This window comes from Micropterus dolomieu, linkage group LG05 (genome assembly GCF_021292245.1).
Source record: "Micropterus dolomieu isolate WLL.071019.BEF.003 ecotype Adirondacks linkage group LG05, ASM2129224v1, whole genome shotgun sequence".
NCBI lineage: Eukaryota > Metazoa > Chordata > Actinopteri > Centrarchiformes > Centrarchidae > Micropterus > Micropterus dolomieu.
The window spans coordinates 16,696,004-16,707,940 of record NC_060154.1 but is presented as its reverse complement, the minus strand read 5'-3'; the positions used below and the strand labels follow the sequence as shown (position 1 = coordinate 16,707,940).

Sequence of the window (11,937 nt, the reverse complement as noted above, 5' to 3'; positions counted from 1 at the left end):
ATGTGCTGTTTGTATGTGTGTTTGGGCAGACATTTTGTTATAACGTAGGTTTGCCTATTCTTTAAAAAGGGAAGACTCAGCAGCTCAGCAGCAGCAAATTAATTGAAAGCCTACGCACCAGAACCTACTGACATGTAAATGATCAGCAAAATACATGCAGAGTATAATTTTTGGTCACTGAGCCATGTAGACTTACCATGTTCTTGCGGGCCTCAACAAAGAGCCTCTTTTCCTCTTCCAGTCTCTTCTTGGCCTCTTCCTCTGCCTTCTTCTGCTCTTCCTCTCTTCTCTGCCGTTCCAACTCCTCAAAACTGGCGCATATCTTCCCGGGCTTACTGCCCTCCAGGTTCAATAAGGCCATTAGCACCTCATCGTCCTCATCTACAAGCTGAGTAAGAACACAACAAGGTAAGCATCATATTTTGCCAATTTCATGTAACTTTTCAAAATGAGGTTGCTCTTATTTGTGGGACGTTTGCACAAAGGACCGCTAGCTCAGGTGAAAACTACCTTAAATGAATAGTCAGACATTTCACGAAATTGGCTTATTCGCTTTCTGAAAGAGACTTAAATGAGAAGATTGATTCAACTCTCATATGTGTCCAATAAAGCTTCAGCTAGCACAAAATCTACTTACCAGCACCTCTACATTCCACTAATTAAAACGATATGTCCTGTTTGTGTAAACTGTTGAAAACTAAATTTCAAAAACAACCTGTTGTTTTACAAGGGGTTATGAGCCAGACTATTACTTTGTCTGGCTCAGAGCACCCACGCAGATTCCAGGAAGTTACTGCTTCTAGCCACGAAATAGTCCAGCACATAGTGTAGCCCCCTATAAAACGGTGAATTGTTGTTTTTAAAACTTTTTGTACAGATTTAAAAAAACGAGATATAACTTTTCAATTAGTGAGGTTTAAGATGTGCTGGTAGGTGGATTTTGATACTTTTCAACAGAGCCAAGTTAGCTAGCAATTTCCCCCTGCTTCCAGTGTTTCTGCTAAGCTAAGCCAAGTGGCAGCTGGCTGTAACCTTATACTTAGCATAAGGCTCATAAAGATATTAGTGTTGTCAATCCTCTTATCTAACACTCCACCAGAAAGCAAATAAGCGTACTTCCCTAATTAAGGACATATCTGATCTAAGATATTTCAATTATAATGATCTTGCCACCAGACATGTTTACAAACTGAGATGTTTAGAATTTTCATAATCTAATCATCAAATTTTTTGTATTGAATTTTGTATTTGTTTATGGGTAGCGTATTGACCATGCTCTTCCTGGCTTCAGCAAAAGCTCTTCTCTCCTCCACCATTCGTTTCTTGGCCTCCTCTTCTGCTTTCTTGCGCTCTTCTTCCACCCTTTGCCTTTCCACCTCTTCAAAGCTCAACCGCAGTTTTCCAGGTCGATACTCCTCCTTGTCTTCCTGAGCTGCTTGAGTATCCTCCTTGTCTTCTCCCTGATAACACGTATTATAAGCACTAATTAAGCCAGCTCAACAACAGTTCAAACATAGAAATTCACTATACAACAAATGCATATATATCAATTATGAAGTGTAAAAAGGAATCCGAAGACAATAATCAATATCGCTGCTTGTTAGTATCAGGATACAAAGAAAAAAGGGGAAAGTAAAATATTTTACATGTATTATTATTTCTAAAATGTAGTGTATTGCAAAACTAAAGTGATTTACAAAAGTTGCAACTTTGCATTTAAATGTAAAAGTAACAGTTTGTTTACCATTCCCAGCCTGGCCTCCTCAAAAGCTTTCTTCTCCTCTATCAGGCGGCGTTTGGCTTCCTCTTCAGCCTGCTTCTTTCTCTTCTCCTGTCTTTCTTTCTCCAGCTCCTCAAATGTCAGCTTCAGCTTTCCAGGTGTCACTAGAGCCTTCTCCGAAGGCTTCTCTTCTTCTTCCTAAATCCACATGAGTGTGAGAATGCAGTAGACTTTGTTCAACTGTCGTCTACAATTGTTGAGGTGGTTGCAAACAGCCCGACACGAGATCTAATTTAAGCAGAAATGTTTGTTTCTTCATATTCCTACCTGTTGAACAACCGAGAGCCGCTTAGCATCCCTGAAGGAGCGTTTGTTTTCATCATAGCGTCTCATCTTCTCTTCCTCTGCCTTCTTCTGTAGTTCCTCCTCTCGATTCTTTTCCATGTCTTCAAAGTTCACCTTGATCCTGCCCGGAGGTCGTGATGACTTTGCTGGAACGACCCGCACCAGGATTGTGTCATCTCCTTCCTAAAAGATATTTGATGATGAAAGATTATCCAAGGTTATTACAAAGGCAAATAGTAAGGAATTCATTCAATTAAATGAAAGATGAAAAATAGACCATATTGGCAAGTTATGTGCAAGAGTTTGACAGCAGTGGAAAGTAATTATTGTCTGTATTGAGTATGTCCATTTTACTGCAACTTCTCCACTTAATTTCGGAGGAAAATATTAAACTTTTTACTCCACTTATCTGACAGATAAAGTTAATAATAACAGTTGCTTCACAAGTTTAACATAATTAAGACAATAAGCGTATAAAATACAAAGCATTGTTAAATATTAAACCAGTGGTTCCCAGTGTTTTAGGCTAGTGACACTGAAAAATTGTCTGACTAGGCTCCCCTTGTCACATTTCATCTTAGCAGTTTCACCAAAGAAATATCTCCCCTCAGATGGTTTCATTTAGTTTCATTCACAGTAAAAATATCCAAAGATTTCACAAAAAAATCAAAGATTAGAGGATGGTCAGGGAAATTATTCTGCATAATGAGTACTTTTAAATCTCTATTCTCCTAATATCACCATTTGCAGTAGGTCAGAGTATGGGTGTCAGTCTAAGATAGCAGAGTCTAATTCAGTCACAGCAAGGAGGTCTGGAGCTAATTTGGTCACTGGAAGGTGTGTGAAACACTTGCCAGTCATATGCTTTCTATGCCTGGTAGCACTGTTGGTGTGCTGTTCCAGTTGTTTCTAGATCATCAAATAAGTGCTTCCTTACATTTAAACAGGATCATTTTAACCTGAGACAGTACTTCATTGCTAATAAAAGATCTCAAGCATAATTTAGTTTTTTCATATATGGGCAATAAAGAAATAAGTAATAGGGCAAGATGGCAAATGGGGGTGTGACCCACTGCACCTAACAGGCAAAAAGTAAATACACATGAAAGTACTTTAGTTAATGTAGTTGTAGACTTTTTCACATTAATGGGTAACCCTTTAGAAGAAACTATGTTTGCGGGGAATGGTGTTGCTGACAGTGTCCATTTGTGTCAGTGTCCACCAGAATTTTACATACCACCACAGCCCCCAAAACAGAAGTCTCCATTTGTTGTGTCAATGGAACTATTTTCAAAGTTAGCTGATCTGAAAATCAACAATTTATTCTCATTTCAAAAGAACCAGCTAAACTAAATAACTGTTTCAAACCTTTGTGTTTATTTTCCATATAATCATTATATAGGTCTTTACAGGAAACATGCAAGGAAATTATAAGATAATGTGTAACCGTTTTATTTCCCAACATGAAGGTTTTTAATTACTGCACTGGGTTTAAAACCTAAATAATGTTTATGTTAATAATGTTTTAATTGTAGAATGTAAAAACCCCGAAATCCACACCTCGGTCTCTTCGGTGGTTTCACTGATGATGATAAAGGCAGGTTGTAAAGACATATTCAAAATAAAAAGCTGAATAAAATCACTACCATTACAACAGTGTATTGTTCAAGATTTTTGTACAGCATTGCTAACGTCATTACAAGTTTGACTGTTCTCATTGTACTAGAGCAGAATTAGAGCAAAGAAGTAGCAGGTAATTGCTTGTAATTGCCTATCTGGCACAAGAATACTTACGTAACCATTCCCAAGAAATACACAGTCTGAAGATGTAATAAGCCTCAAAACTCCTTTCAACTCATTCTATCTGTGCTGTACTGATTGGAAATATCCATTTGATTTACATGACATAATTTTCCAAACTCCATTACATTACATTCTCATTAGAAAGGCAGAACGCTGTCCATGCTTTCCCACTTCCCAGTGAGACCATGTACAAGGAATTCACCCCAGGTTTACTAACCTCAGCTGCTTTCTTGGCCAGTTCCTTCTTTATTTTGGCCTTTTCCATGTTGTCCTGAGCTTCCCTCCTCTTCCTCTCTGCTTCCATCCTCTTCCTTTCTTCCTCTTGTCTTTGTTTTTCCATTTCTGCAAACTTCCCCTTAACGCTACCTGAGGATTTCACAGAGCAGAACACAAGCCATCAGCCTCCTCTTTCTCCCAGATCCCTCCCTGAATATCCATCAGTCCTACCCTTTGCATGCCTTTGTGTGCCTTACCTGTAATTTTGGGGACGTAGGATTTTTCTACCTTTGCTGGCTTCAGCTCTTCTTCCTCATCACTGGAAGCGAGTAGTTCTTTTATCTGTGGCGGATCAGAAGGAGAGCGGTGGTGAGGTTACGGTTTAGCTGGGATCATCTCCTTTGCCACTCAGGAGCCATGCTGGTCCCAGCAAGAACATGGGCCTAATCCCTGTTAATAGCCTGGTCATGTGACCTGCAGGTGGACCTCTGATTGGACCATGGTGTTGGTGCACAGAAAGGAGATGAGCGTAGGTGTCCGAGCCTGGCCAGCTATGGCACGGCAGTGCACAGGGAGGTTGTTCTGTCTTACAGAGTGTCACTGATAATCCACTCACATAACACCATATCACTGCATTTGTTTCACCACAGTCGATCTCAAAGAAAAGCTGTCTTAACCTTGAATTCTTGATCTCTGTCCATCCCCTTTAAAGTTTGCTGCTACTCAGTCACTTAAATATTTGTCATTATCACATATGTTCATATTAGTTTCTTCTGATAAAATGAAAAAAAAAATTCTTTTATTTATTTTATTTATTTATCATTTTATATAAGAGCTGTAACTAAAGCTTATTTTCATTATTGATTAATTGTCTATTGATTCACGATGTGTTGATAAATCAACAGTCCAGTGCGGTGTGTTCAAATTACTTGTATTGTCTGATCAACAGTCCAAAATGCCATGGTATTCAGTTTACAGTGAAATCATCACATTTGATTTGGAGCCAGATAACTTTTGGTGTTTTTTTTACTCCACTGGCAAATCGTTGACAAGTAAAAGAGTACTCCACTGATTTAGCATTTCACTCCTATAAAATTGTAAGACACACAATGGACCGTTTAAAAAGAAAAGGATCAAAATTGATGCAGCAGAACCAAAAAATAATGTCTTGTATTGTTTTTTTCAACACGTTCTACATTGGCAAAACCTGCTGCCTATATTACCCACAATGCAACTCAACAGTCGACAGGAGCCTGAGCTCCTAGCCACAACAAGAGATGAGGAGTGGGCTACAGAGATGTGTTGATAAAGGATAATAATGAAATGTATGGGGTTGATTGTACTTATGTTGTATGTATGATGCTTTGGCAATGTTGTTGTTACACATTCATGCCAATAAAGCTAATTTGAATTGAATTGTGGTAACCTCACTTCTCTCAAGCTCCACACACCCCCGAGATTACCTTCATTTTTAAAACTTCAGCACCAACCGCAACGATTTCATGCAGCTCCCTCTGGAGCCACAGAAGGCTCTATACAAGTTTTTGTGCCAGTACTAATTTACATACATTTTCCTTTAATTCCACCTAGTATATTTGGTATGCGGCTTACATTTAAAAAAAAAGTTAAATGAGTTGAACAATGCTTGGCGACACATCATGCGTTTAGAATTATGGAGGATCCAGTGGCGTCCAGTCCTGTTCCTTGTGCACATTAATAGGGTTAAAACTGCAATTTTTTTTTTTTTTTTAAATAATAATCTTATGAAGTCAAGCACAAACCAACGTTGAATTTTGCATGAAATGATCATTACTGATTATTAATTTTTTTAAAAGACAGTGAATTCTCACTCAAACTGGTGGCCTTGTCACCTCGTCATGCGTCATCATGCCATGCAGGTCACGGTCGGAGGTTAGTGTGGTTTTGTGTCTTTGACCTGCTGCTTCCTGCGACTCCACTCTCTCTCCTTGATATATTGTTGCTTTCTCTTCTGCTGCTCCTCGTTGTGCCTCTGCCTGCTGCGCTCCTCCCTGGCCTTCTGCATGGCCTCAAACTTGCCTGACACATCCGCCTTGTCTTTGTTCAGCTTTGGCACGTAGCTTCTGGTCACTGGCTTTCTGGATCGGAGGAGTTTCTGTGGTTAAACAGTGAGAGGGATGATAAGATTAAATTATTTGCGGCAGCAGGGGCACACGGTTTCTGTGAAGGGCAATATTCATATGGATGAGAATCACAAAAATCTACAAAAACGTATTTATTCACTTAAATTGCTCACTCACCTCTTTCTTAAGTGTCACATCAGAAATATTCTGATCTTCATTTGTGCCAGGTTGCTCATCCTCCTGTTTCTCTGTGTCCTGTGCTACACCGTTAACTTCTTCTTTGTGTTTCACTCCGTTCATGTGTGTCTTGTCAGTCTCACTACTCGCTTTGTCATCCACGTGTGACGTCTTCTCGCTTTCATCTTCACTAACTGCCACATCATCTTCTTTGGTTTCTGCATCGCTCATGTTGTGCTCGTCTTCATTTGTGACATCATCCATATCGCGTGCAACTACAGCCGCAGCCTGCGCCACGTCAGTCATGCTTGCACCACAATGACAAGTTGTCGAACAGGCTCTGTTAAAATGTTACCTGCAAAGCAAAAGAAGAATTGTTCAAGTGTTCACTTTCTTGCTGCATCATGCACAAGTGATTGATTGTCAATCTGCTCTACACATCACAAAAGTTTAGCGTGCAACATAAATTTGGCCATATGACATCAACAATCACATTTTCATTGAGTGATCAGATGAATTTCTTTTTTAAATGCAGGATGTATGCCCCTTGAAAAACGTTATTAAGCTTCTCATTGATTGGCAATGAAAAAAAATGAAAAGGTTAAGACTTCAAATGAATGCATTTTTAAAATAGGCTGATGTATTTATTGTTTCACTGCGGGATATAAGAAGCATTCGTTGGCTGTCACCAGAACTTGTTAGTGGCCAGTGCCTACATTTGTGCACCCTTTAAATAGTCACGATGCCAGACAAGATTCACGTTTCTTAGCAAACGTGGCCATTTTGAAAGTCTTTCATGTTTTTTGTGTTCAGTTAATTTGTATAATTATATTTGTTCTGTAATTTTTTTATGTTTTATGTATCCATTTAAACGGTTGATTATCAAGCAACCAATTTACAGCCATTTGAAGATAGATCCTCTACCTTGCCATTTATATGCGTGACAAGCACTTCTTAACTACAAAGCTAGGGGCAAAGAAAGCTGCCCCACTTCCCAGTGTGTTGAGAAAGAGCGCAGTGGAAGCTTGCATGCTGACCTCTATTTATAGCCCACTTGTGGGTCCAGGACATGTGATCATGGCTATTTCTGATCAGTGATAGGCAGTTGGAAAGAGCTCAAGTTGGCACCTACATGTCGCCCCACAGACCCTTGACAAAATGGCCAGACTAAGAGCTAGACAACTGGATGAATGAGAGCTGTTTGGACTGTTAGTCATCCCACACTAAAACTGTTGCTGTTTATCAGTGTCCTCAAATACCGTTTTATATTCAGGTGTGAAGATCAGAGTGTGATCGTGGGGCTGCTCATCAGGAGCTTGACCATTTAAGTGTTGAATGGAATACAAGTATAAATGCATGGTGTGCCACAGTGTAGCTTATAAATTCCTACAGTACTGGAGAGATTTTAAAATTTCTAATCAGTCAACAATTAGTCCACCTTGTGTGACCACTATAGGCTTCACTGGCGTGGTCAGCTTAAAATGCCCATCCCATTGAAACCAGCTTTACAACACAATCTAGAACAAAAATTACATTTCACTTTAAATTAATCAACTGTGTTTTCTGATAAATCACATGTGTATTACTAAATGTCTTGAGCTTTTGTCGCTGACTGAGTTTTTGGAGGCAGAATAACAATAAAATTCCAGAAAAACATTTGATTTCATATTGTTTGTTTTATTGCTAAATCTTCCTTATGAAAGGTTGCTTATTGACTTTGTTCATTTTGAATCCCCTCACCCCCAACCTCGAGCCTAGTAACAAGGAGGTGAATGTCAGGAGGTTGACAGAGCAAACTGACAACTGTTTAAGATCACCTGCCATTTTCCTAGTGCAGCCTGCGAAAGTGTTTCTTCTATTGTGCAGTGATACACAATGTTCTGACTCAGAAGATAAGAACGTCTTTGTGACTGGAAGGGTATTAACTTTCTATACGGACAGACAGTGAAAATGTTAGGTTATTAAAAAAAATCTTTCATAAATCTTCTAAATCTAAAAGGTCAAGGTCTTTATGACAATGTCATGTCTGGAATATCGAGTTACAAGAGTAATGTTGGGTTTTTTGTGGTGATGTTTGGTTTGGAGTATTTCTGTACTTAGCTGGCACAAGGTAGCCTATCATGACAGTGTGTCAGAAACGTTTGACATATACACAGAGATTAACGTGTTAATTTATCATTCTAACTCCTATGGCCTATCAGAATGATTGAGTTTATCCTACTTGTAACTAACTACTAACGTCAGCCTGCCTGTAAGTAACTAACCACCATTTCAAAAGAAAATCTTGATTAACACTTCAGGATGCCTGATGGACCTGATATCAGCCTAAATTACGATGTATGAACTGAACTTTTGATTAAACCCATGTCGCTTTGTCCTTGCTACATAATGCTGAACAGACTGTTTATGGTTGTACATTACTTTTCCTACATACCTTTTTAGCGTGCAGTCGTCCTCCTGGTTTTGATTTAGGCCTATTATTTTTTTAATCCTTTGGGTAGATATAAACCAGAACAAGTGACACGCAGGACAATCCGTGATACGACCACTCGGTGAACCAACTCGACTGGCTGCTGGTTGCAGTTTCCATAAAAGTACCATTACTTTCTACCGGATACTGCATTCCGCACGCGCCTGCCGCAGGTTCAGCTGTTGCCTCGTGCACGCGCGCGCGCACACACACACACACACGCACCCACACAGTCTCTACCATATGCAGTCGCAGCTGCATAAATACTGTCTATAATTGTCTTTAACCATTTTGTACGATCTGATAGGGCCTATTATTGTTAACGGTTAATTTGTAGTGATTCTTTGAACTGATTTACTGTATTCATTCAGGTTACTGGCCTATGAGGTTACAAAGACCTGAGTGATATTTTTAAATTACATCACTTTAAAACCTCCACAATAGCCCCAATGTGTATTTGCAATTATTATGTTTTTACTTTATGATCAATGGTCAGTGACCAGAATTCTTCCTACAGTAGGCTTATCAATGTGAAAGGCCAGTAGTTTTTGTGCAGTTCAGCGAGTGTCATTAAAGTAGGCCTAAACCTACTGCATGTTTATTAAACCCTCACCTACCTGCCATGCTTTCATTATGCATTTGCAATTCCCTGTTTTTACCAGGAATGGAATAGCCAGATAAGCATAGCCAGATTGTCTGGTAGTACAAAAGAAACTGGATACTGTTCTGGTCTAACTAAATGCAGACAGACATTATCATTATCTGCTTGTTGGCCTGTTCCAGCCAAGATTCCCAACTTATCAGTTAAGAGGGACACCAGCTTGCCCTTTGTTTTTTTCCACCTAACCTAGATGTTGCTGCCGTTCTGCTATGCAGTGACGGTTAGAACTCATACCATCACAGCAGGAGCGTTTTTCAATATGGTCACATCTAACCCACATTTTAGGAAATATGCATTTTACAGTCTAAACTGCCAAGTTCCGATGCATTACATTCCTTTTTAACTAAGATGAGAAAGTGGTTCTCTCATTGTGGGCGGATGTAAATAGAAATCCTACAGCAGACACATTTGTCTGCCCTAATGGCTCCAAGCACAGCTGCTGACTCACTGACCAAACAGGCCTCAGGCAGAATACCCACCAAGTAAAGTTCCCACTCAAGTATTCTAGGAATGTTATAGAGATTTTTGAGAGGTGGCATGCTAAAGCCTTGATTGATCTTGCTGTCAGATATTTTTCAGCGCTGCCTAAATAATCATACCATTCGACATATACTGAAAACCTTGTTTGGCCTACTGTATAACAGGATTCACTTGAAAGCTCTACTTTACAGGTTAATGGTAAATGTCAGGATAACCAGCAAATGTTACCTAATTGCAGTGTCCAGTTAGGGGTGTTGAGGCTTTGGGAAAGCCCCCAACAAGAGGGCCAAACCTAAGGCTAATACTGTACATGGAAGTGAAATCTGAGAGGAAGAAAATCTTTGGAAGAGAAAGAAATGAAAACAATGTGTGATTCGTTGAATGAAAGAACATACAGACTACTGGAAGGACATTGCTTAGAACAACCTACTGGTGCGTATAATTCCACTGACGTGTACAAAATAAAAATGAGAATAGTTGTAATATAATACACAAACTGCCAGCCAATTTACTTCAAGCTTAGTGCTAGCATGTAGCTTCCACTTTACGTTTTCCTTCCTTACCATAAACACATTTCATTGTTTTGGAGAGGCTCTTTTCATCACGTCATTTATTCACTTCCTGCTCAGTTTGAGGTGTAAGTTGGGTGGGGGTCTGTTCTATGAACTCTCAGGGCAAAGGGGCTCCTTCCTCCTCTGTTATAAGTCCTGCAGGGCATCGGGGACAACAACGGGACTGCTTTAAATAGCACCACAGTTGTGGCAACTCATCAACACTGTAAGGCTCAGCAAACCTGAGTCAGACTAGGCCTTCGCTTCAGCTGCTGCAGCTCAGCCCTGACACCCCTGTGAATATTTTTGTGGTGGTACAACCCACACCCCACCCCCCTGCTGAAGCCCCAGTAGACTGGCTCAGCAGGTCAAAACTGCATCATGTGGTGGTAGATGGACACACCAATGCCAGCTGTCCACACCTCTACTGACACAGTTCATAATAAATATCAGACCACCACCTGCTTATTCTGTGAACTGTGACTGTCCTTCCACTTTAATACACACACTGCGCAAAATATCAGGTGAAATCATCTTTGACTCCTCTCAGTCTACTCACTACCAAAACATCCTAATGCCACTACGAGAAAAACTCTTTCTCATTAATGACATTAACATACAGTATATTCTTTAGGCACTCATATAAATCACGACTTTACGTAGTCTGCTTATTTTGAGTCGGACTAAGAAACATGATCACATCACAATCCTGGCTTACTTACCTGTTGCTTTCACAATTAGTTTCAAGATACTGATTAATTCCAAAGCCTTGAGAGGCCCAGCCCCAAGTCATTTGGCAGATCCTTTAGTGCCCTATGGCCCTTCCCACCCCCTGGAGATCCTCAGATGCGTCATTCCTGGTTGTTCCTATAGGTGCAGATTTATACTCACAGGTGATAGAGCCTTTGCAATTTGGGCTCCGAGACTGTGGAATAACCTGCTGAGGAGATCAGGTCTGCAAACTCTTGTTTTCAAATCACTTTTAACAACCCACTTTTTAAAAATTACTTTTCATTGATTTTACATAATGTTTTCTAACATTTTAAATTGTTTTACACTTTATGTGTTTTATAATGTGTTTAGTTTTTTTCTCTTAATGTATTGGAATATTAAGCTTATTTTCATCATTATTGTTAGATTCGTTGTGTCATGACTTGTTGTGTCTGACTGTCTGTGTGCATATGGTGATACTGGTGTTGTTGATTTGAGCTTACTTCAACAAAGGCATAATGTCTGCATTGTATTTTCACGGATAGAGAAAAATGCCACTGAGCTGCTTAATAGTCTGCTATTCCTGGACAACAGTCTATTTACCTGACTCTCTGTTGTGTTTTTGCTGAGGGCTAACTCAGCTAGACGCTGACCAGACCACATAGGTGATGAACTCTAACACCCTATGATGCCCCTGTCTT

The 11,937-nt window shown here is 39.7% G+C and overlaps 1 protein-coding gene across 3 annotated transcripts in view; it reads right to left on the bottom strand.

Moving 5' to 3' along the window:
* nexn (nexilin (F actin binding protein)) overlaps nucleotides 1-8,940 on the bottom strand; it is a 14,046-nt gene extending 5,106 nt beyond the window's left edge. For 2 of the 3 annotated variants that reach the window (XM_046048992.1, XM_046048994.1), the window contains exons 1-7: nucleotides 5,956-6,100; nucleotides 4,342-4,426; nucleotides 4,086-4,234; nucleotides 2,048-2,248; nucleotides 1,745-1,918; nucleotides 1,272-1,460; nucleotides 197-388 (exon numbers count right to left, since the gene is read on the bottom strand). In XM_046048992.1, coding sequence (XP_045904948.1) covers nucleotides 197-388; nucleotides 1,272-1,460; nucleotides 1,745-1,918; nucleotides 2,048-2,248; nucleotides 4,086-4,234; nucleotides 4,342-4,426; nucleotides 5,956-5,973 — 1,008 coding nt within the window. In that variant the 5' untranslated portion in view covers nucleotides 5,974-6,100. Of the gene's footprint in view, nucleotides 1-196; nucleotides 389-1,271; nucleotides 1,461-1,744; nucleotides 1,919-2,047; nucleotides 2,249-4,085; nucleotides 4,235-4,341; nucleotides 4,427-5,955; nucleotides 6,219-6,363; nucleotides 6,719-8,797 lie in introns of those variants that run through there. The other variant, XM_046048995.1, reaches the window with a different exon arrangement.
* Nucleotides 8,941-11,937: the final 2,997 nt, after the last annotated feature.